The 26,326-nt window shown below is 39.3% G+C and overlaps 1 protein-coding gene across 6 annotated transcripts in view; it reads right to left on the bottom strand.

Moving 5' to 3' along the window:
* The window catches only part of bcar1 (BCAR1 scaffold protein, Cas family member), a 103,713-nt gene that overhangs the window by 19,716 nt on the left and 57,671 nt on the right, over positions 1-26,326 (bottom strand). For all 6 annotated transcript variants that reach the window (XM_067390413.1, XM_067390417.1, XM_067390412.1 and 3 more), the window contains one exon: positions 19,010-19,711. In XM_067390413.1, coding sequence (XP_067246514.1) covers positions 19,010-19,711 — 702 coding nt within the window. The remainder of the gene's footprint in view (positions 1-19,009; positions 19,712-26,326) is intronic.

Genomic DNA, 26,326 nt, shown 5'->3' with positions numbered 1-26,326 from the left:
CTTTACAAGATGTTCGTCATGCATGCTATATGAATGCTTTCGAATTATGTGAGTAAAGTATTTATTTTGATGTTTACGTTTGATTCTGTATGATTTTGAGGCTATGCTCCGTGGCTAACGGCTAATGCTACACTGTTGGAGAGATTTATAAAGAATGAAGTTGTGTTTATGAATTATACAGACTGCAAGTGTTTAAAAATGAAAATAGCGACGGCTCTTGTCTCCATGAATACAGTAAGAAACGATGGTAACTTTAACCACATTTAACAGTACATTAGCCTTTCCTTGTCTAATGCCTTGAACATGGGCTTGCATATATGCAAATATTGGGGTCATACATATTAATGATCCCGACTGTTACGTAACAGTCGGGGTTATGTTGAGATCCGCATGTTTTCTGGAAGTCTTTTAAACAAATGAGATTTACATAAGAAGGAGGAAGCAAAGGGGTTTGAAACTCAATGTATGTCTTTTCCATGTACTGAACTCTTGTTATTTAACTATGCCGAGGTAAATTCAAATTTTGATTCTAGGGCACCTTTAAAGAGATAGTTCACAGAAATTGTCCTATGATTTACTCACCCTCAAGCCATCCTGGGTGTATATGACTATCTTCTTTCAGACAAACACAATCTGAGATATATTTTAAAAATATCCTGGCTCTCCCAAGCTTTATAATGGAAGTGAACAGGGACGCCCCCCGATTTAGAAGTCTAAAACGAGGAATTTTAAAGAGAAATGTCAGAATATTTCTATATAAGAGAGGAGGAGCTTGAGTTTGTTGCCCAGTCCTATTTGTTTAAACTGCAAGAAGCATCTAAGCTACATCCTACGTCATACATCGTTTCAGGGGTTACTCATTTGGCGCAAGTTGTCTTGCGCAGTATGGTCGTCTGGTGGAAGCTAATTATTTTAGATTATAAAGGTTTAAATATGGATATTTTTCTTACAAAAACCCATCGCTTCACTTCAGAAGGTCTTTATTAACCCCCTGGAGATCATGTTTATGATGTATGGATGCATTTTTGGGGGGCTTCAAAACACGCCCCCCATTCACTAGCATTATAAAGCTTGGCAGAGCCAGGATATTTTTTAAATATATCTCTGATTGTGTTCGTCTGTTCGTGTCATATACACCTAGAATCTATCTATCTTATTCATGAAATAGTCACAGTCCTGGATATTGATTGGCCAATACACCATTCCAACCATACAAAAACACACCACACACTAAGTTATGATGTGAAACACCTGTTCACATACTGTGTATATCACTGTACAGCGACCACAGAATAACATTCTGTTATTGCTTACACTGTCACTATCAGAGACTGTATATATATCAATATTGTCCACACTGTGGTCCTTTAGTACTGTACACCCTCGGTTTTATTTCAATGCCCTCTCAGACCTGTGCTTAGCTTTAAGTAATAGTCACTCCATCCTGCTGAGAGCCTCTGAAGGGCCGGCCGTAATGACCATCAATCAATAATGTGAATTATCAATGAGCGCTGCTCTGGGGAGCGGAGATGGCACATATGGTGGACTGCCATCATTCAGCCCTCATCAATATAGCTGAAAGGGTCTGATCATAGAGAGTGGGTGTGTCCAGGCCTCCAGCTGTCACAACAATCTCTGGGGGGCGGGGTGAAGTGCCTGTAATGATGATGTCACAAAGAGACAAACACTCTCTGTTGTGGAAGGAAACAATAGGGGAGCGGTGACCGTCTGACTGTGTTGCCCCACGCCATGACAGCTGGCCAAGAGTCACAATCACAGCAGCTACATGGCCATTAGGTTCAGCCCTGAAGAGAGGGACAGATTGCAAAGGCTGCTTTACAAAAGCCCCCGTACCCCCTGCTGCATCGACGAGCTGTGACCTCCTTACCCCAGCTGACACAATGACACATGCCACCACTCTAAAGAGTGCAGCCAAGTCTGCTGAAGACATTCCAGCCAGGCCTGGCTCCTTGAACCACGGATGTCACTAATTTTAATCTATGCCAGCTAACCAAATACCTGATGTTAAGGATCCTGGGAGATCTGAGAGAGCCAGGTTGGTATTATCTGCATTATAAATGTATACTTGAAACAAAACACCAACTTTTAACTGACAAAACAGATATCTTAATGTTAATTCTGTATTGTTCTGCTCTTTCTCAAATATCTTTGTCTCTCAACTGTGCACATTTTTGCACTCTTGCTCTTAAAAACATCATGCTGAGATTTTCTTTCAAAGCTCTTCAAATGTATGCTTTTTTTCTGTCAGGCTTTCATCAGCAAATTTCCCCAACTCACAGCAACAAGAATAATTGTTTTAATTCAATAACACCATTATTGAAAAAGAATATAACTGCACACTCACTAGTTTCAGCAACAAGCCTTTGTCAAGGTACAACATCAAAATTAAGGTCAATAATTACTCACAGATGAAAACGGTAACATCACAATCAGTGTTCAATAATTGGCTGACAATTTTGAGAAATTAAGGTCACATTTAAGGTCACAGACTGATCTATATATCACATCTCCTAGACAAACTTAACAATGAGGTATAAATAAGTTATAAGAGACCACTACAACATGCAAAAAGGTCCCAGTCACCAACCACATACACACACCCAACACATCCACAACTATAAGTATTCCCATATGTACATCCACATACTATACATTTACATACATAACTTTAATTTTAAATATCAGTTATAAAAACAACTCAATTCAGAATCCATATTCAAACCATAAGGCATTTTTTAATTTAATAACACCAAACAGAAAATGTGAATGGAGTAATCTGATAAACGTAATTCCATCCAGTCTCACATTCTCCACAAGCCATTCATTTCAGGTTTCCCTCTTCAAAAGAGTTTCCCATACTTTTCTAAAACACATTAACAGAGTCCAATATTATCCCAAAAAAACTCTGATTCAAGGTTGCAATAGTTTAGTAAAGTTAGATTTAGCAAAGTTGACCCTAAGTTTGGCTTTGATTCAATGCAGTGCCACAAATAACTGTGTCCAGAGGCCTGGAACATAATGAGAGGTCAAAGTCCAAACGCTGAAGGGCTTTCACATACCTTCACATACACTATATTCACACACACTCTTTCTCTATATAAGTGATGGTGCATAAGCATTTCCCCCATAGCCCCCTACCACCACTTTCGTCTTGGCCATCTGTGGAGCAAGCTGTTCTCTTTACTGTGTACGGAGTGGGGGGCGCAGGTCAGGGTTCTGTGTGTGTTGGCATGATGTACACTTCGGTTTTAACCTCATTTTCCACCAGTCTGGGAATTTATTTAGTTTATTTAGCCATTTTATTAGCAAACATTTAGTGAGGATTCTATCTTTTCATGTATTTATACAAGATGTAATATAAGTCTCTGGCGTCCCCAGAATGTGTCTGTGAAGTTTCAGCTCAAAATACCCCACAGTAATTATTATATCTTGTCAAATTTGCCCCTCTTTGGGTGTGAGCAAAAACACGCAGTTTTTGTGTGTGTTCCTTTAAATGCAAATGAGCTGCTGCTCCTGACCCCCTTTCCAGAAGAGGGTGGAGCTTTAACAGCTCACACCAACAACAAAACTGGAGAATGTCACGCAGCTAAAATGTCAGAATTTGTCAGTAGCAGTGGTCTGCCTTACATGTTGGCAGACACTGATGGAGATACTCAGGAAGAAGTTACAACTTTTAGAATGCAACTGGATGTTTCTGAATGGTAAAGGGATACATTTATGCAGTTGCAATTAGCATGTACCATCATGTTAATCTTTTGAGCAAATCCACGCTGGATTTTTGGATGAACTGACCCTCATTTGTGAAGCAGTCTGGCGCAAAATGATTTGCGCAAATATATAAAACACTTTACAGACTTTCTTCAGCACATTTCCTTCATAAATGAAATTCAATCACGCTGTCGGTGGCTCAGTGGCTATGTTTATGATTTATTAGGATTATAAAAAAAGGAGTTGGTGGATTTTTACCATTATAGACTGGTTGATTACACACACTATGACACATATCTGTGTTCAAACACCTTATAAAAGTGAATTTTGCATAATAGATACCCTTTAATATTAAAGGAATATTCAGAGTTCAGTACAAATTCAATCTACAACATTTGTGGTGCAAAGTTGATTACAACAACAAAAAACTGATGAAAGTGAGTATTTTAACGTTTACAGATTGGCTCCGTTCACTTCAATTGTAAGTGCTGCAGTGTGACACATGTTTTTTTTTTCTAAACAAAAGAAAGGAAAAGTGCAATTTATTGAAGGACATTTGCAATAATGCCTTTAACTAGAGGTGGTGTCATGTCTAACAGTGGTCCACACATGCCCTAGTGAAAGATGTCCATCACTGGGTTGAGGCATCTCCAGCTGTGGGCATGTGAGCAGGGGCTGTGGAGAGCTCAGCTGGGCTCTTTGACTTGTGATGTGGGTGCCAGTGGGGCCTCATCTGGACCATGAACGCACACACATATATGCCATCCCTCAGGAGAACAGGCTCCCTCTGCAACATCTGCAGATGTACTGGATGAATGTTTGCCCAAATCCCTTTGAGTTGGGTTTGAAAGTCCACTTCTGAGTTTTATGTAAACCTGAGTGAGCCAGCAACTTCTTTTTAAGGTTTTTTAGCAGAAGTTTAATGTGGGGAGTCTTTCAAAATAGTGTATTTCACTTGAATGCAGTGTTTGCTGCAGTGATATTCAGTGCCAGCACTGCACCACTGCTGAATCTACAGTTTCATGGCAAAAGAGATTTGCAGTCAGAGTCAAATATGATAAAAAATATAATACAAAGACAACATTGTTGTATTGTCTTCATTACTACTGCATGCAAATACAAACACAACACGTGCCCAGTGTTGTCAGATTTACATATAACATATGACTCTTATGAGCAGGTTCTATAGTGAATCAGTCAACTTATAAGTCTGAATCACTGAATCCTTCTGAATTAACATCTGACTCACTGACCAGATGTTTATATGGCACTGCAGTTAAAGACCATTTTAAAATAATGTTAAAAAAATTATATTGTTTATTATGTTATATAGTTGTAATCAATTATGTGGAAAGGGGTTCCATTCTGCAAAAACATAATTCAATTGGAAACATTTAAATATGCAGTTAATCCTTAGAATTAGGCCAGTTAAAACTCAAAACTTAAAGGGTTTTAGTAAAAATGGCTGTCGGGTGACCCAGATCAGACGCTTCATCCCTGAAACATTAACAGCCATAACAGCAAAAGTGCCAAAACCCAAAATGGAACAGAAAAAGCAGGGTAGTAGTGAGGATTTATAGCCCATATACCCAACCTCATCCTGGGTTGTGGAATTAATCAGTGACTAATTAACTCCACACTTGTGAATATGAGCTTTGCTTGGGGCCAGTACCATGTGGCATGTGCCACATGTGAGGGTGTGTGATGGGACGACTGGTGGCTGGAGGGACTCCTGCAGACAGCGAGCCCCCGGGTACTAATCCACACAGATCTCCAGTAACAGCTCCCCAAAGCCCCCTGACACATGCCCCACATTACTGCCATGACCACGCTGGGCGTGAAACGTCCCTTAAAGATATGTTTTAACCATTGCTTATTAGTGCTGCTAGCTGGCTACTACAAAATCAGGGAACTTAAACCACCTAGCAAGGTTCTACTACATAAGCTTGTGGCAGCAAATTATACACAGATGAGGACAGAAATGAGATCAGAATCTGCTCCTCCAACATGATAACCACAATTCAACACACCTCTAAGGCACAGCACTAGCCTCTATCCGGCATCTTCAGCTTGTTCTGGTGAACACACTGACTGATGTTCATTGTTTGATTTCCATGAGGATCATTAAGCAAACTGTGAAAACATCATTCTTTCTCCTCAGTTAGCTTATTTGTTTCTTTCAGAACATATTCTTGCCTTCAGTCATTCTTTCTTCTTCTTTCACAAATAATCTACCTGTTTATTCAAACCAGCTCAACATATTGTCTTTCTGTTTTCGCATTTCCTTACTCGGTTTCATCTCGCTGCTTTCCTCTCATTTTCTCTTGTTTCTTTCAGATGCTGGTTGCAGTAGTGCATATAACTGAGACAGCATATGTGCAGACCTCCGTACACACACATAGACACACTTCCTCTCCTCCTGCTCTCCTGGCAACACAACACTCAGGCCTGTCCGCAGCACCTATTAATAAGACTGAGATGAGCGTGTCTCCTTGGAGACCACACCGTCCCTGTGGCCAGTGATCAAAGGTTAGTCAGTTCCTGAGACCATTGTACGTGTTTGAGGAAGTGAAAGACGCTCAAAAGAGATATTATTCAGGATATTTAGCCGTGAAAGTGCATTTAAAGTGACCGTTCAGCCCAAAAATAAAAATTATCTTATCGTTTACTCACCCTCATGTCATTCCAAACCTTTATGACTTTATTTCTTCTGAAGAACACAAAAGATTCTGTTTTGGACCCAGTGGTGTTATTGTTAACTAAAACTGTATCTAGTAAAGCAGTTTTTGTTAAATGAAATAAAGCTGTAATAACATAAAATATAAATATTAGATGAAAAATTAAAAATGTTGCCATGGCAAATAACTGAAACTAAAACTACTTAAACTAAACTGGAATAAAAAGAAATGAAAGCTATATATATATATATATACCAACCAGTATATATATATATATGCAACCAGTCGTCCTGTCCCTGCAGCTGAAAAACACCCCCACAGCATGATGCTGCCACCACCATGCTTCACTGTTGGGACTGTATTGGACAGGTGATGAGCAGTGCCTGGTTTTCTCCACACATACCGCTTAGAATTAAGGCCAAAAAGTTCTATCTTGGTCTCATCAGACCAGAGAATCTTATTTCTCACCATCTTGGAGTCCTTCAGATGTTTTTTAGCAAACTCCATGCAGGCTTTCATGTGTCTTGCACTGAGGAGAGGCTTCCGTCGGGCCACTCTGCCATAAAGCCCCGACTGGTGGAGGGCTTCAGTGATGGTTGAATTTCTACAACTTTCTCCCATCTCCTGACTGCATCTCTGGAGCTCAGCCACAGTGATCTTTGGGTTCTTCTTTACCTCTCTCACCAAGGCTCTTCTCCCCCGATAGCTCAGTTTGGCCGGACGGCCAGCTCTAGGAAGGGTTCTGGTCGTCCCAAACATCTTCCATTTAAGGATTATGGAGGCCACTATGCTCTTAGGAACCTTAAGTGCAGCAGACATTTTTTTGTAACCTTGGCCAGATCTGTGCCTTGCCACAATTCTGTCTCTGAGCTCTTCAGGCAGTTCCTTTGACCTCATGATTCTCATTTGCTCTGACATGCACTGTGAGCTGTAAGGTCTTATATAGACAGGTGTGTGGCTTTCCTAATCAAGTCCAATCAGTATAATCAAACACAGCTGGACTCAAATGAAGGTGTAGAACCATCTCAAGGATGATCCGAATAAATGGACAGCACCTGAGTTAAATATATGAGTGTCACAGCAAAGGGTCTGAATACTTAGGACCATGTGATATTTCAGTTTTTCTTTTTTAATAAATCTGCAAAAATGTCAACAATTCTGTGTTTTTTCTGTCAATATGGGGTGCTGTGTGTACATTAATGAGGAAAAAAAAATGAACTTAAATGATTTTAGCAAATGGCTGCAATATAACAAAGCATAAAAGCATAAAAAATGACTTAAACTTAACCGGAAATTAGAATAAAAAAAATAAATCTAATTCAAAATTTTAATAAATACTAGTAATAAATAATAAATACATAGATAATAAATAATAGTATTTAATAGTTTTTTGGACCCCGTTGACTTTCATTATATGGAGAAGAAAAAAAAAACTTTTGTGTTCAACATAAGGGTGAGTAAATGATGAATGAGTGAGTTACAATAAATATTAGCTTTTTACATAAGGCAACATTTGTTCTCCATTTCAGGACTAGCTGTAATTTCCTGTATCCTCTGACCTTCAGGGAAAGATGTAAAACATCACAGAGATGGTTTAAATGGTGACCACTGAGTTTAGCCCGTGGTGCTGAAGTGAGCTTTTCACGAGCCAATTAAAATCTGACACCGTGCCTCCTTTAAACCTTCTAGTACGCACATATATGAACATAAATAAAATGATGAACAACACATAAGGGAGCAAAGGTTGTGTGTACTCTTCAGCAGAAGACATACGGCGTGTGAAGACGCAGTAAATGAGTTTGCGGCTCCATTAGGCCCCCTGTTCTTCTCTCTGATCTGTGTTTTTTCAGTCCTTTCAACTCCCTGCAGTACAAAGTGAACCCTGTGGCCTCCTGTGATATTCCAGCCCTTTGATGAAGGCCACTGGAGCACAAATAAAGGCTCGCAGTGGTCTGCTGTTTACGCTGAGGGGCCCGCATCGGGCCCTGTCTCCCCTCCTCTCCCTCGATCCGCTGCTGGCTATGTGGGGACGTTAATGACAGGACACAGCGCAAGAGAAGCAAAACCTCCTCCCACGGCTCCACCCGCCATCGCCGCTCAGACTGCTAATTCTGTCCCACTGATCTCGCCGTTTTCCTCTGCTCCCTTCAGCTGTCAATCTCCCGTCCCCTCGCTCGGCACACGCTGTCAGAGCAGAAAATGAGACCGCAGCAGGTAATGGAGGAGATCTTGCTAGGAAGATTCATATTTTGTCTTTCTTCAGACACACACATGCTGTCTTTTTCACTCTCTCTGTTGTACATGACCTGTGGCTGTTTTAACTGACAGGTGGTATGCTCAAGGTTACAAAGCGCAAAGAACCCCTCACTGGTCCTGACTGACCCAACAAAGATCTCCTGGGGCCTGAAGGTGAAAGCCAAATGGACACATGATGTGTCCGACAGCGATGTGTCCTCGAAGACAGTCACCTTGTAGCTGTAGTTTCTCAAGCTTAAAGCTACTCATAATTGAAAGTAGTTCAACTACAGTCCAGCTAAACTGCAAACTACTAAAAAGTTGCAACAGTAACTGCATTAAAGCTATTTACAGGGGGAATTTAAAAATATATATATATTACAATAATAGTATATGCAATTATCTCAATTAGAGTGACACTTGAACAAATATACATATACAAAATACAAGTAAGAAAGCTACAAATACACTGATTTATTGCAGGATTTAATCAAAATATATTGCTAGATTCGCTATATACATATAATGAAATGCATATAATTACATATAATGATAAATATATAAATACACAGAAGCCCCGTACATGACACATGGAAGAAAAAGTAGATATTGTAGCCACAATTTAATAATTGTCATGTTTGACGTTTGTATTCCCTTTCATGTTTTCATGTCTTTTATTTTATATAATATAATCAGTCACGTTCCTGGTTTGTCATGTGATTTCCCTGACCCCATCATGTGATCCTGTCATGTGTTTCCCATTCATGTGTCTTGTTTTCATTAGGCTTGTTCGACTTCATGCGGCGCTGCAAAGATCGGCAACTGAACAACTGAACTCACATGAACTGTTTTAAATATGTATCTTTCTGAATCTTGAGAAGTTCAATGACATTGCTGTCTATAGAGGCTTCACTGAGTCATCGGATTGAATCAAAAATATCTTAATTTGTGTTCCGAAGATGAAAAAAGGCCTTACGGGTGTAGAATGCCATGAGGGTGAGTAATAAATGACATTATTTTCATTTTTGTGTGAACTAACCCTTTAAATCATGGCCACAATTTAACTAAAACTAGGGAACAAATTAATACATTAAACAGAAATGAATTAACTGATTCACTAAAATGAATCAGACTTCATTAATTACGAGAGTGTAATTCTCAGTTTGCTCAGCTATAAAGCTGCATGTGCAACACAATGTGACATAAAATAGCATTCAGTTGCACTAAAAAAGTAGCTTGTCACTGGAAAATCAACACTGTTTTGGATCAACTGGAATTAAATCATCTGTTTTGCTGGTCTTAGCTGGTTATAGAGAGCAAAAACTGCTCAAAACCCCTGTAAAACCAGCCTGACCAGACTGTGAGATCAACTTAAGCTGGTTTAAGATGTTTTTTTTTCCAGCAGGGAGCTGGGCTACTGTCATGCTACTAAAAAATGTAGTTAAATTAGTCTCTTTTTTTAGTTTCTTACTCTCCAACACTGGTCATGAGGATACAATGAGATTTCAACTGAGCTCAGAAGCTCAGGGAATTATAAAACACATCGGTGGACCAGATGCACATCGTGTTCAGAACTGCCCTATCATCACGCTACTTCCTGCATCTCCTCCAGCTGTAAGGGAAACATGGCATCAGCATTCATTTTCTCTTTTAGTCGCTCTCTCTTTCCCCATCTTTTGCCTGAGCCACATCACAGGAAACCTGCAGCCGCTACACTGAACCCAGACACGCTGCTTGTAATGGATGCCGTTTTGTCTTCAGACACACTCTCTGCATCACATTACTATGTACAGGAGACTGCTGGTGGATATGTGCTGATTCAGAGTCAGCGTGTGCAGTCTGAGGAGAGAGTAATGAGGCTACGTGAGGCGCAGTGCCCTGGAGCAGCCAATGCTTCACTCATGTGCTGTGAAGTGAGGCCAATATAAAAGTCCCTCTTTAAAAGCCCACAATGCACTGCGGATACAGAGGCCCAGAGATACAAACCTAAAATCACACACAGGCCCTTAAGGGGAACTGAGACTATTTAAACAACCATTAAGGGCTCTCTATTCAATATCTGAAGTACTTGGTGAAGAAATGAAAGAAACGGAGAAACAGAAAGACAGAGAGGGAATAGTGTGCCTATGGCAGGGATTCCCAGATCCTGAATAAATCTTCTATAGGTCTATATTAATTAATTTGAAGCATTCACTTGAATGTAAGAATCATAAACAATGAAACATTTAATAGAATTATGTAACTTGATGAAAAACAGTGATGATGAAAAAAACAAAACACGAGGAGTGGAAAATGAAAAAAAGCGTAAGGTCTCGGGTCAATCGGATGACAAGCAGACGAGGGAGACACATTCCCGTTTACACCTGGTGTTTGAATCTCATTTGTCCACTTTCAACCACTTCTGTCCTGATTTTTATGGGTGGGTAAATGTATGGGCTTTTTCAGATCTTTCGATCTAATGGACAAAATAAGCTCACATAATTTACATATGAACACGACCGGAGACAACAGATAAACATACAGAGAACAGCAGCTTTCATTTCTGCTCTGATGGCCACAAGATCACACTGAACGCTTTGAGTGTGTGTTAGATATCAGGAATGGTGAGAGAACATTGTGCTGGGTACATTTTTCGTCTTCAAACCAAACTTAGGTCTTCAGCTGACAAAGTTTAAATCCGATCTAGCTAGCGTGCTTCCCATAATGTTTACGCATTAGGTCAGTAGGCGGGGATTAGGTGGTCTTTTGTGGCTGTTCGAATGCATTTGACCACATGAGTGCATTTTTACTACCTCTGGAAGTGTTTGAAAGTGGATAAGTTCAAAACATTTTAGACCCCATTTACACCTGTAATTAACGTTGTCCACTTGTGATCATATTGACTAAATTGCTTCTTAATACAAGATGTCTTAAAGAAGCACAGTGGAATGCAAAAACATGCTCTATGTGAATAGCCCCTTAAGCAAAATGTGAAGTGGAAAGCCTAAAACCACCTTTGCAGTGGTAAAATAACTGTAATGCTTTGGTCTTGAGTGGCTTATTGCCTTTAAAAACAGTTATATGATAAAAGATACTAATATTCAACAAATAGTACATTTATTGATCATAATAAAATTCTCCTGCCAAGTAAAATAGTTCATTTCCATTATCTAGCTTTGAACAAGCCTCATCCAATCAGAATTTAGACTCTGAACTAAATATTAATTTCAGTTATAACATTTTAAACCAGTTCATGAAGTGATTCCCTAAAAAGAACTGGAGAGCATGATGCCTTGAAGGCCGTCTAAAGGCAGGGAGGAGTAGCTCTGGTCTTCAGGAATGTGAGGGGAGAGAAGAGCAGTAGATTACAGATGTACCAGCCAGTGAGGGAAATTCCCACAAGATGCACACAAGCACCCAGCAGCATTCCCAACGCTGGTTGTTTTAGAGTCGAAAAAGGCACAAGAGCACAACAACAGTAGACAGCCACGTTAAGGAGAGTTTGTGTGACGTATTAAAACATAGCCACAATTTTAATTATTTCTCATAACTTCTGGAAAGAAAGAGCGCAGAAATTGGACAAGGTAAATACTGTGCTCTCTGTAGATTCTTTGAAAGAGTGCTGTCTACTAGGCACGACACTTGGTTCGAAACTTACTTTGTGACCATTAAAAAAAGGATGTTCTATATAGTATTTATTTGTGTAGTATGAATGAAATTCAGACATACTGCATGCGCTATGTTGGCTCTTTCACGTTACCTACCAGCTTCGGTTTCGTCCTTTCATTGCCATTCACATGTCCATTGGCTGAGCACCTCAGATTCTTGGCGGAAATAGTAGGTAAATCCAGGTGCTTTTCGGTGGTTTGTTTTATAATTATTATGAATTCGGACATACTAACATTTTTTGCCTACTAAATCGTATGGAAGTAGGCATATTCTGCCACAGGGAGGGACACTGGCTCCACCAATGGCATGAGTTTGGGGCAAAACTTCCAGTTGGTCAACCAATGGCAGACAAGGGGAGTATTCAAGAAATTATTGATACTTCTTGGGTGCACAAGAGCAAGAGATGGGTTTGATCTGAAGCAAATAACCTCAGGCTTTAGTGAGGAGATGCCATTGTCTTATTCTTTGCTAATGTGACTAGGTGACAGCATTCCAAGGCTCACTTTTGCTGGAATGGCCGGGTTATAACATTCCTTCTCAGCAGTGGCCTTCATTGCTGTAAAAATGATGCTTGAAATTCACTCATAACATTACTTAACACATTGATAACATTATGATATCAGATGTTAAACTAGTGTGTTTCTCCATACCGATGTAGCTCAGTGGATGTGTAGTATGGATCTAAGATCCCTCTGGTCTTCCTTTATTCTGTCTTCTCACAATGTTCTCCCCTCCCTCTTAAAACACTGCCTGCCTGGTCCTGTAGATAAGCCAAGCCAGCACCTCCTCCCTCTCCCTCCTCTCCCCCCGCCTGATCAGGTGAGCAGCCTCAACTAAATCTCCAAAGATTGCACATTTACTTTCAGAACAGGCAGTACAGGAGAATCTCAATCTAGCCTTTGCCATCTCCCCCTTCCTGTTTCCCAGCACACCTTGCCTTAATAAACCCCAGCTATCTGTCCAGCATACAGAACGGCTATAGCAGGGACCATTAAAGAGATAAGGCAAGACTCTTTCTCCACCAATGCTGCCCCTCTTCACTGTCCATTCAACTGCATCCATAATAGAAGTAAATACCTCACCCACAAACCCTCTTTGTGACACGCTCACGTGGCCCTAAACCGGACGAACGAGCTTACGCTCAAATCTTTCTTCATCCGTCAGTTTTATTTACTCTAATGGTCAATGTGCAACTTGAGTTGATAGTATAAGCTCACTTTGGTTAATGTGTAAGCAGGACACCGGGGCGAGTCTTAGCAGCGGTGAGTGAGTCACAAACATGTACAAATCTTATTCTTGTAACTGAAGGTCATATCCGGTATTACAGTTGTATTTCCTAAGAAACATCTTCACAGATTCGGTTTTGATTGAAGCATGCCATAATGTTTAGTGTTCATTCTTACAACATTTTTATTGATGTTAGTCACTGAGTTCAGCGCTTTTTAGCAAACAACAAAAACTAAATCAACAAAGCAAATTATTACGGAAGCTCATTTCCACATGATGACAAAAAAAATATATATATATGGTAATTGTGACTGTGTTTCTCATAATTGCATCTTTATTTCTTAAAACTGTGACTTTATTTCTCTCAATTATGGCTATTTCTTTGTAATATATCACACAATGTGAAATTACTTCCATAAATAAGAGTCCATGATGATTCATTCAGACAGGGCAAATAAAGGAGAAGTGTGCAGGGGCTTTGTGGGTCGCGTGCTGACACACCCTGCCTGCGCATGTCTTTGATGTGACGCACAGCTCAGTTGTTCCAGCTGCTTTATCACAATCCTTCACTCCTAACCCTGACCTCATCCACAATGATCATATAACTCTTACTGCTGCCACAGTATCGCCAGAGTGAGTCTGTCCATAGTTAAGCATAACCACAGCTTATTGAAATTAGAATTGATAACATTTGTAAAAACTACACTTCCTATGGTCCCAAAGAGAGATATGAGAAGTCGCTGGAATCAGGAATCACTGCGAATTAGTTCAACAGTGACCATCCACTCCCATAATCAAGCCTATCTTTATATCTGTCTTTAAACAACTTAAATATCTGAATATATCTGAACATTTGACTGTTTACACAAAACCCTAAAATGTTGGTATGTAGAATTTTTTACTGTTTTTGATTCATTATTTAACGTTCACTTATCAAAAAATAACAGTAAACTGTAAAATAACTATTGTTTTCTATATTTTACTATATTAGAATGATACATTATAATATACTAGAATAATTAGATTTTAAAATTTACTTTTTTCATGTGATGGCAAAGCTGAAATTTCAGCATCATTATCCAGTCTTTGGTGTCACATGATCCATCAAAAATCATTCTAATATGCTTTTTTGGTGCTCAAGAAACATTTCTGATTATTAACAATGTTGAAAACTGTTGTGCTGCATATTCATTTTGTGGAAGCAGGATTAAGTATTTTTCAGGATTCTTTGATAACTAGAAAGTCCAAAAAGAACATTTATTTAAAATAGAAATATTTAATAACATTATAAATGCCTTTACTGTCACTTTTGATCAAAATAATCCATCCTTGCTGAATAAAAGTATTAATTTCTTTAAAAAAATCTTACTGACCCCAAACGGTAGTGAATTTTTTAACTTCAAATAAATTAAATTTTTTAAACTTATAATCAATAACCTACAGCCAACAGTATATCGTACCATTGTTTCTAATTCATTTACGACTTTTGTACCACTTCTTGAGATGTAGGGAAGTGGTTCATCACCTCATAAAAACATTAAGTTCACAGTATTATCCTTTTGTCGATTGATTGATTGATTGATTGATTCGATTCATTGATTGATTGATTCACTGATTCATTGATTCATTTTTGTTTGCTCAGAATCAAATGTTGTAATGTTTTTTGATACATCTCAGATCTGGTTGATTTGGTTTAACTCTTAAACACAACACAATATTAAAAATCACGTTTAAAAATGGGCAGCCTCTGTTGCACTCTATTATACCCCAGCATAACACACAGACACACTGCTGCCAGTCATTTAGTTATGCTTGAGCCTTGAGAGAATTAACCGACTGGAGTATTTCTGCCTTGAAATACATTCCTTTGTTAAGCAGAGGAAAAGTATAAAGGTGTTTTTTTAAGCGCTGTGTGTGTGTGTGTGTGTGTGTGTGTGTGTGTGTGTGTGTGCTTTTGTTTATATTACATTGTGGGGACCAAATGTCCCCATGATGTAATATAAACCTGAGTTCACCTACATCGTGGGGACCAGCCAGCGGTCCCCACAATGTAAATGGGTTTATAAATCATATAGAATGAGTTTTTGTGAAAAAGTAAAAGTTTGCACAGTTTCCTGTGAGGGTTAGGTTTAGGGGTAGGGGCAGGGTAGGGGGATAGAATGTACAGTTTGTTCAGTGTAAAATGCATTGAAGTCTATGGAAAGTCCCCACAATTCACAAAAACAAACATGTGTGTGTGTGTGTGTGTGTGTGTGTGTGTGTCCATCCTCTTCTCTCTCAACAGGAACCCTTATCACATAATGAAAAACTGCCAGTGGTGAAGGGACGATGGGCACAAGGACAAGTGATCATAATAGAGGACGTTAGAAGAAAACATCAAAATCTCCCCTCATAAACCACATGAAAGTAAAACCTCAACACAAGAACTGCAAATAGAAACGTAGAACTAATGCTTCTGAGAATGATCACGGAAGGACATGATAATAGAAGTCTTGTTTTCTTGTTCCTAGTTCTCTTTCTGTCAACTGCTCACAACAGTGTTCAAAGATGGAGAACTGCAATGGCATAATATTATGCAAGCAGACGTGATACTACATTATCTTTAGCTTCAATGCAGCAGTAAATCCAGAAGAGTGTAAGCATTGCGCTCCTCACTGGAATCAACTCTGTGTTTGACTACTGATCCACACCATCTCTTCCCCCTCACTGCAGTATTCAGGGTGTTTAGTAAGTTCCTGGGTCACTGCCATCAGTATCGATTCTTCAGCTGTTGGGTTTGTTGGACTCTATGAACATTCAACTGACTGTCAACTACTCACTTGACATGAAAGGCAGTATGTTGTAAAGTAGCTGGGACTACTACTTCTACTTTGACAGACACTGTGAAAAGAGAATATGGTAAAGGGAAAAAAAAGGTAGCTTGAAAAACCATGGCTCAGGATAGACAAAAGTATGATACAAAAATGATCAAATCAAAGCTGAGCTAAAGCTTAAACCACTCATAAAATGTGAAGAATCAGACATTGTCTAAGAATTTACATCTTGTTGAGGTATTTCACTTTGATTATTTTAAGTTTTGCCTTTGAATGCCAAAAATTCCAGGGGCATGATGGTTTTTCATACTTTTCCATCAGGGTCATATTGATTAAAATTCCCGGCTGAGAGAAACATTTTACAATAACAAAAATGACAACAAAAACCATGCCAACTATTTTACAATAACTAAAAAATGCCCAAAAATTGCTATGGTCTTACCATAATTGTTCGGTAATACCATGGTATTCTTTGAGGTACCTTGGAATACCATGTAAATACCATGGTACATTTCCATGATTTACAACACAATTGCATGTTCATGGTTCTCTGATGTTGGTTAGGTGTCACATGAACTGAAGGTAAACAAATAAATTATTTCACCATTTTTAGTAAGTGTTTTATTTATTTATTTTTTCATTTACGATATATTATTTTAATGATTTAAACAATTATTAAAGGTGCCATCGAATTGAAAATTGAATTTACCTCGGCAAAGTTGAATAACAAGTGTTCCACTACATGGAAAAGACACACAGTGAGTCTCAAACTCCATTGTTTCCTCCTTCTTATATAAATCTCATTTGTTTAAAAGACCTCCGAAGAACAGGCGAATCTCAACATAACACTGACTGTTACGTAATAGTCGGGGTGTACGCCCCCAATATTTGCATGTTCCCAACATTATGAAAGGCATTACACAAGGGCAGCCAGTATTAACGTCTGGATGTGCACAGCCAAATCATCAGACTAGGTAAGCAAGCAAGGACAATAGCAAAAAATGGCAGATGGAGCAATAATAACTGACATGATCCATGATTACATGATATTTTTAGTGATATTTGTAAATTGTCTTTCTAAATGTTTCGTTAGTATGTTGCTAATGTACTGTTAAATGAGGTTAAAGTTACCATCGTTTCTTACTGTATTCACGGAGACAAGACTGTCGTTATTTTCATTTTTTAAACACTTGCAGTCTGTATAATTCATAAACACAACTTCATTCTTTATAAATCTCTCCAATAGTGTGTAATGTTAGCTTTAGCCACGGAGCACTATCAAACTCATTCAGAATCAAATGTAAACATCCAAATAAATACCATACTTACACGATTAGACATGTTGCATGATGAACACTTTGTAAAGATCCATTTTGAGGGTTATATTAGCTGTGTAAACTTTGTTTATGCAATGATAGAGTTGAGAGCTCGGGAGGGGGCGGAGAGCGCGAGCAATTAAGGGGGCCGCAGCCTGAATCAGCGTATTTCTAATTATGCCCCAAAACAGGCAGTTAAAAAAAATATTTAAAAAAAAATCTATGGGGTATTTTGAGCTGCAACTTCACAGACACTCAGGGGACATCTTGGACTTATATTACATCTTGTAAAAAAACGTTCGATGGCACCTTTAATATTATTTTTATCAACTCACAAACCCTGTGCAGTTCCCTCACAAACCCCATTTTGGGAAACCCTGGACAATATAATAATATAATTCATTAATTTCCAAGACATTTCCAGGCCTGTAAATTATACATTAAAATTTCTATGATTTTCCAGAACTGTGGGTACCCTCCTGTATAACTCGAAACCTTTCCAGTATCAAGGTACTTATTGCAATGGAAATTTTCCACACAATAAGATTGTTACTCTCACTGCCTGAACACATTAATTTTTATATAATCAGGAAGTAAGTTATGATCTAACAGCATAGCATCTCATTAGCATGCTATAGTTTTAAATATTTACGTAACCATGTCACAGTGACCAGAACCAGTGTCAAAGGGTCATTTCTCTTTATCTTTATGGCTGTAGATCAGATTTGACAGGTTGCTAACAGTGAGCATGTCTGCAGCTGAACCTCTCCTCACCAACCTTCCATCTTTACACTTCATTTCCCCCGCATCTGCGGCAGCCGTGGCATATGGCTCAGTGCCCTAAGAGTGGCCTGCAACACTCTCTCAAGGGACCATCACTGCCCACAGCTTCAACCTGTAGTTACCACTCGAAAGAAAGTGCTTATTCACTCTGTACTGCCCACCGTCCCCGGCGTTATCAAACTCTGCATTATTTATGACTGTCTTCAACACTCTCCTCCCTCACAAACCCCTCTGACTATATTTCTCTTGACTTTCTGTATCTTTTTCAGGCTGTTTCTCATCACACGTCCTTGTGTATCAACATGGTCAACATTAAATGCTGTTCCTATTTTACTTACCAAATATGATGTATTTTAGAGTGAAACAGTAGTAGAGAAAGTTAAGTATTATATTATGTTTTTAACAATACGCACCAATGAATCATACATAATAGGACATATGTTTAAAAAAAAGTAAATAGGATCAATTTTGATTTAATAAAATAAAATACATTTTTTCTTTCAGGGTTTGCTGTTTGTTTTGAAAGTAAATGTCTGTAAATGTGTTACATATATGTGTATACACAACGATCTTTTCCTACCTTTCCCATGGGCTTGGGAGAGTCCCAGCTCCTCTCTATTGATGGCGGAATCTGATAAATGTCCTGTGTCTGGTTCATAGAGGGTGGCACCTGGTACACGTCCTGCCCGGGACATGGCCCTCCTGCAGAGGGTGGCACCTGGTAGATGTCCTGGCCTGGAACGTTAATGGAGGGGGGCACCTGGTAGACATCCTGCGGGGTGGGAGGGTACTGTGCCTGGCTTTGTTTCTGTGCCACAGCGGGGGCTTTGGGTTGGGGCTGTGGAGGTTGGGGGCCGGTGGGCACCTGGTAGACGCTGGAGGGGGTGGACAGGCCGTGGCTGGGGGGGAGCATGTAGACTCCGTCTGGGTTGGTAGAGTTGGCGGAGCTGGAGGAGGCGAAGGCGGGGTGCATGGCCGTGTACTGGGACGAGGGGGGAAGCTTGTTGTAGGCACTCTGAGGCAGGTTGAGTTGGCTCTGGGTCGGGCTGGGCTGGTTCGACGACTGCTGTAACTGCAGCTGTTGCTGTTTATCATACATGCCCACAAGAATCTTCAGCCGGTTGCCAGGAACAATGCCTTGACGGCCATGCAGCGAACACAGCCACCAGCCGTCCAGCCCTTGCGTGTCCCGCTCCAGGACGGTCATGATGTCACCCTTCCGAAAGGACAACTCATCCGGAGACTCTGCCACATTGTCGTACAGGGCCTTTGCCAACACATTCTGCAAAAGAGGAAAGAGAAAGAGGTTGAGTTTATATTCTCAATGTATTTCACCTGGATCCGTTCTTGGCAATATGATAACAAGCGGACAGCACTAAATACACGCTGATTAATTTTAAAGGATTAGTTCACTTCAGAATTAAAATTTCCTGATAATTTACTCACCCCCATGTCATTCAAGATGTTTATGTCTTTCTTTCTTCAGTCGAAAAGAAATTAAGGTTTTTGAGGAAAACATTCCAGGATTTTTCTCTATATAATGGACTTCAACAGTTACCAATGGGTTGAAGTAGAGTTTTTCAAAAGTACCAACTTCGGTACCTAGTCGGCACTGAAATTTAAAAAATGTGATGCTTTGAGCGCTGTTGAGTGGATTCGTAAGCATCTCTGATTGGCCGTTGTTTTCACGGCTCATCAGATATGTCTGTGATTGGCTTCAATGATCAACGCTGTAAAAAAGTTGTAAATAGTCATCAATAAATCTCTTCACTAAGCGCTTACACGGATACACATGGGAGCGTTTGAAAGCAGGCGTCTATCGCGGATCGGTCCACTGTTAGACACCTGCTTTCAATCACTCACGCTCCCACTTTCAAAACGCTTTCAAATTCAAACACTTCCGTGTGCTTTCAAATGCTCCCGTGCGTTGATCATTGTAGCCAATCACAGGCATATCCGAAGGGCGCGTCAACACAATGGCCAATCAGAGGTGTTTACGAATCCGCTCAACAGCGCTCAAAGCGTCACATTTTTTAAATTTCAGTACCGATAGGTACCGAAGTTGGTACTTTTGACAACTCTAGCTGAAGGTCCAAATTACAGTTTCAGTGCAGCTTCAAAAGGCTCTACAAGATCCCAGCGTGATTATGTAATGCATGGCACATCGCAGAGCAGTGCAAGATGAGCATTAAAAAGTATTAAAAAGTATATTAATTTTTTTAGAAAATGACCTATTGTTTTGCTAGATAAGACCCTTATTCCTCAGCTGGGATCATGTAGAGTCCTTTGAAGCTGCATTGAAACTGTAATTTGGACCTTCAACCCACTGGTAACTGTTGAAGTCCACTTTATGGAGAAAAATCCTGGAATGTTTTCCTCAAAAACCTTAATTTCTTTTCGACTGAAGAAAGAAAGACATAAACATCTTGGATGACATGGGGGTGAGTAAATTATCAGGAGATTTTAATTCTGAAAAGAACTAATTCTTTAACATGCAGGAAAACACCAACATAATAAGTGATGAATAAGTTTGTAGTCACCACTTGTGATCAGGTGTAAACAAGGCTTGTGACTATAGTATAATGCTACGTTGCTTTTTACATTTTGTCTACTTGTTTCAAACCCCTTCCCAGCACATTTACACAACATGGACTCCATCTGTCCACTCGTTTACAAAGCCACCCACAAGTGCGGCTGGTCTTTGACAGTTAAACAAATATTTGCAGTTCGTCCTCCTGGACCAGTACGGCCCGACCCCCCTTTCTCTGGCACAAACCCACTAAAGCCTGGCACAGTGCCAACAGACACGTGTCTCACCCATCTCAGTGCCATCTTAATGAAGAAACAGTCAACCAATAGCACTCTATCACTGTCCTCTCAACAAATTCACAGCACTTGATTGGCTGATTGTGATCGTTTTTTGTTACTGTAGAAACCTTCTAGAACTGTTAAATGGAAAAAAGAAAGAGGAGTATAGCTTCAATCAAGACACTCCACTATTCTGCTGTAACCCTCCCCTTTCTTATTGAGCAATTCAGCAGAGGGGCATTGTGCAGTAAAACAGGAAGGAATGGCTAATTTCCAACAAAGAGTGCTCCATGTCCCACACATACCATCGTCTACAGCTCTCCTACCGTGAGTTCACATGGTTTGCGAGAGTTTTGAACTCAAGCTAACAGGTGATTGATGCAGCGCAGCAGATAGCCAGCAGGTGTTTGATTACTAACAGACCTCCCCTGTCAGGACACATGCTGCCTTTGAGTCATGTAGGAATGATCGTATTTACGAGATGAGCTCTGCATGAACGCCATCACAAAGTTGTGATTACCAGTGGGAAACTCACTCCGGACTGGAGGCATTAATTCACGGATCATGGTGGAAGCAATTTGGTATTTGTTACGCAGTGATTGTCATGTTGACCTTGCAGTTTGTATTAATTTTGTGTACTGTTAGCAATACAATATCAATAAATCTGGTTTGAAAATTCAACTCAATTAGCTTGTTTACAAGGTGACAGGTTTGTGTGACAAAAATGTATACTGTATAGTAGTGTTGTCTAAAGTACCGACCACGACACCAAGTCGGTACTGATATTTTAAAGATATGACGTAAACACCTCTGACTGGATATGTATGTGATTGGCTACAATGATCAACGCTTCAAAAACATGTTGTAAATAGACATCTTTGACGCTCTTCACTGAGCGCTTACACAGATACACACAGCAGCATTTGAAAGCAGGAGTCCGCTGATAGATGCTTGCATTCAAACGCTCCCGCTTTTAAAACGCATTCAAATTCAAACACTTCTGTGTGCTTTCAAATGCTACCGTGTGCTTTCAAGGGCAGGACGTCTGGATGTGCACAGCTGAATCATCAGACTAGGTAAGCAAGCAAGAACAATAGTGAAAAATGGCAGATGGAGCAATAATAACTGACATGATCCATGATTACATGATATTTTTAGTGATATTTGTGAACTGTCTTTCTAAATGTTTCGTTAGTATGTTGCTAATGTACTGTTAAATGTGGTTAAAAGTTACCATCGTTTATTACTGTATTCACGGAGACAAGACTGTCATTATTTTCATTATTAAACACTTGCAGTCTATATAATGCATAAACACAACTTCATTCTTTATAAATCTCTCCAACAGTGTGTAATGTTAGCTTTAGCCATGGAGCATACTATCAAACTCATTCAGAATCAAATATAAACATCCAAATAAATACCATACTTAAGCGATTAGACATGTTGCATGACGAACACTTTGTAAAGATCCATTTTGAGGGTTATATTAGCTGTGTGAACTTTGTTTATGCACTGTTTAAGGCAAGCGCGAGCTCCATGGGCGGGGAGCGTGAGCATTTAAAGGGGCCGCAACATGAATCAGTGCATTTCTAATTATACCCCAAAATAGGCAGTTAAAAAAATGAATAAAAAAAAAATCTATGGGGTATTTTGAGCTGAAACTTCACAGACACATTCAGGGGACACCTAGGACTTATATTACATCTTGTAAAAAAACGTTCGACTTTAATATTTCAGTACTGTAACTTTTGACAGCACTATTGTTTAGCAAAATTCTCTGAATTTTGGTGGCATGAAAAAGATAAAATGCATATGAAGTATCGTATTTTTGGTCTAGTACACAATTTGTGGTCTTCATCTTCTTGTACTAGTGTTTAAAAGCTTCCTCTCTTTGTCATAGAAGTGTTAAAGAGAGAAAGAAAATGCTGAATGTTTTTTTAGGCAAAAATCACTTCACATCATAATTACGACTTTCTGACTCATGAGTGGGAATTTACAAGGAGGACAGCATCTGTCTTTGCTTCTCTCCTTTCCTTACTACACAATTCACACAGCCTGATTCTCAGTTTGCATACTTCTGTTGCATACCAAAAGTACATGAACTATTGGGTCAGTACTTTTTTTTAACAATACTAATTAATTAATAAGGCTGCATTAAATTGTTCAAAAGTGACATTTAGGACATTTAAAGGTGCCATCGAACGTTTTTTTACAAGATGTAACAAAAGTCTAAGGTTTCCCATGAATGTGTCTGTGAAGTTTCAGCTCAAAATACCCCATAGATTTTTTTTAATTAATTTTTTTAACTGCCTATTTTGGGGCATCATTAACTATGCAGCGATTCAGGGCTGCTGGCCCTTTAAATCTCATGCTCCCTGCCCATTGAGCTCGCGACTCTATAATACAGTGCATTTACAAAGTTCACACAGCTAATATAACCCTCAAATGGATCTTTACAAGATATTCGTCATGCATGCTGCATGCATGCTTCGGGTCATGTGAGTATAGTATTTATTTGGATGTTTACATTTGATTCTGAATGAGTTTGATAGTGCTCCGTGGCTAAAGCTAACATTACACACTGTTGGAGAGATTTATAAAGAATGAAGTTGTTTATGAATTATACAGACTGCAAGTGTTTAAAAATGAAAATAGAATATGACACTGTATGTCATTTCCATGTACTGAACTCTTGTTATTTAACTATGCCAAGGTAAATTCAATTTTTAATTCTAGGGTACCTTTAAATGTTACAAAAGTTTTCACAAAGAATTCAGGAAAAAAACATATCACAATTTCCACAGACACATTAAGCAGAGCAACTGTTCTCAACAATTATAATAATAAAAAAGAGCCCCAAATCAGTATATTAGAATGATTTCTGATAGATCATGTGACACTGAAGACTGGAGTAATGATGCTGAAAATTCAGCTTCGCCATTAAAGGAATAATTTAGTGTATATTTTACAGTATTTTTGATCAAATAAATGCTCTTGGTGAGCACAAGAGACATCTTTAAAGAATAAATAAATAAATAAAACATGAACAAACTTTCATGACTTCACAGTTGATGTAAAAGTGAATTCTTGAGAATGTAGTCAGGGAGTATGCCATTGCAACAATCATGTATTTCGAAAACTCTGTGGAAATAGTACATTATTTAAGCACTTTTGACCTTCTGTTTTTAACATAATATCTAGGATAGTAGGTGAAGTGAAATGGGATGCAGCCAAAGCCTGCAGCTATGTCTTCCTTTCGAATCCCTGTCGAATAAAGCTAATTATGCACACACACAGAAACACCTCAGTGCCCACAATATCAAGAATTGTGGCATACAAATTGCGTTTAGTGCAAAATTTTTGCTCTTGTTTGCGTCTGTCTGTGCCAAAACAGCGCAGACAGCAAAAAATACACCGCTATCAGCGGGCACAATTCATTCTGCGTGAATCCCTCCCTGTGTGTTTTAAAGGTCTGTGTGGAGAGTGGCAGCGCTCTGATGAATGGTGTCTCTGTGCTCGGAGCTGGAGGAGAGAGAGGAGAGGCTCACGGAGGGCATATCTGACAGATGAATGCCCTGCCTGTGCTGCCCGGGTGAGGGACAGTCCCTGTAGTGTCTCCCTTAAAGCCGGAGGACACCGAGGCCGGACACAATAGCGCCCGAGAGGCTTTACTGCCTGCGAGCAGCTGGTTGAGATGTCGCCATGTAGTGCAGGCACACGCATACACACACAGAGCACTGATGCACACGTACACGGAGGAATGCGTAAATGTACATGCACAAATGCGTGCGTGCATACCTCCACAGCCTCCTCTATCCATTCACACACTCACAATGGCAAAATAATGAGAAGCACTCAGACCAGCTGAGAGAGCTCAACTCCATGGGCATTTTTTTTCTCCATACAGGCAGTTTAAGCCATTCTTTGGGAGTCTTTGCATAGGAATGAGACATTCTGAGTAGGGCTGAGCGCAGTATGGGCAACAGTAGGATGGAGTCAATTTTGCTATAGAGTATGTAGATATCAGTACAACTTTAGATTATTTAAATGAGATAAATATGGAGTAATGCATAAATACAACTTTAAAATGTTGACAAAATGTACTTCTAGCAGATTCATTTAAAATGTTTTTCTCTTCTAATAAAACAGCAAAGATATTTTGCAGTATATTAATAACATATAAGTTATGGATGGCTGATGCTGCACTCCGCAGATTTTCGTACAGTCATATAGACTCTAAAACAAGTATGACAATCCTCATAATACCAGCTACAATCTAACTAAAGCCTAAAAAATGTCCAAACTTCCTGTTTCAATAGGAAATATGTCAACACAGGAAAGAACAATGCAGGGTGTTGCTAGGCACAAAGTTTAGATGTTTACCCGGGTCACAATTTACCACATTAATATTAAAACACATTTAGTCACAAGTATATTGATTAGTTATGAATAATCACGTCATTTGGCTTGCATCCATGAAGGTTCAAACATAAAGAAAATAAAAAAAATATTTATTTGTGAAATATGCAATTCAACTGAATTATCCAAAAATAGTGATTACCACACAGATAAAAATAAAATAAAATGAATATGTACTGACAAAAATGCTGAAACTTGATGCAGTTCCTCCTTCACAAATGGGATAGAGTTACGTCGTTCCTGATTGGGCTGACAATAACGAATAAATTAATTAGGTGATTGACGCTGTTGTTGCAGCAACTGGATAAAAACCTTCAGAAAAGAATTTTCTGATGTCTCTGTCTTTCTTCTCCCGTCTTATCTCACTTGCCTGCTCTGCCTTTCAAAAGCAGAAGCAAATTGCAGTAGAAAAAGACTGCTGTATGCTTTCTGCCTCGCTATTCGCCTCTCTTTTTTCACGAGAATATTTTCCTGCCAAGCAAAAAGACTCTGGAGGACTGATGACATCATGAGCTGTTGAACTTTGCCTCCATTATGGAAAGTATGCCAAGCCTCTCTGTCTGTCTCTTTCTGTCCCTATCCCACTTCTCCACAATTCTCTCTCTCTCTCTCTCTCTCTCTCTCTCTCTCTCTCTCTCTCTCTGTTGATCAGGACACTGGACGTTTA

This window comes from Chanodichthys erythropterus, chromosome 7 (genome assembly GCF_024489055.1).
Source record: "Chanodichthys erythropterus isolate Z2021 chromosome 7, ASM2448905v1, whole genome shotgun sequence".
Lineage (NCBI taxonomy): Eukaryota > Metazoa > Chordata > Actinopteri > Cypriniformes > Xenocyprididae > Chanodichthys > Chanodichthys erythropterus.
The sequence above is the reverse complement of the archived record's forward strand: the minus strand, read 5'-3'. Positions and strand labels throughout refer to the sequence as shown.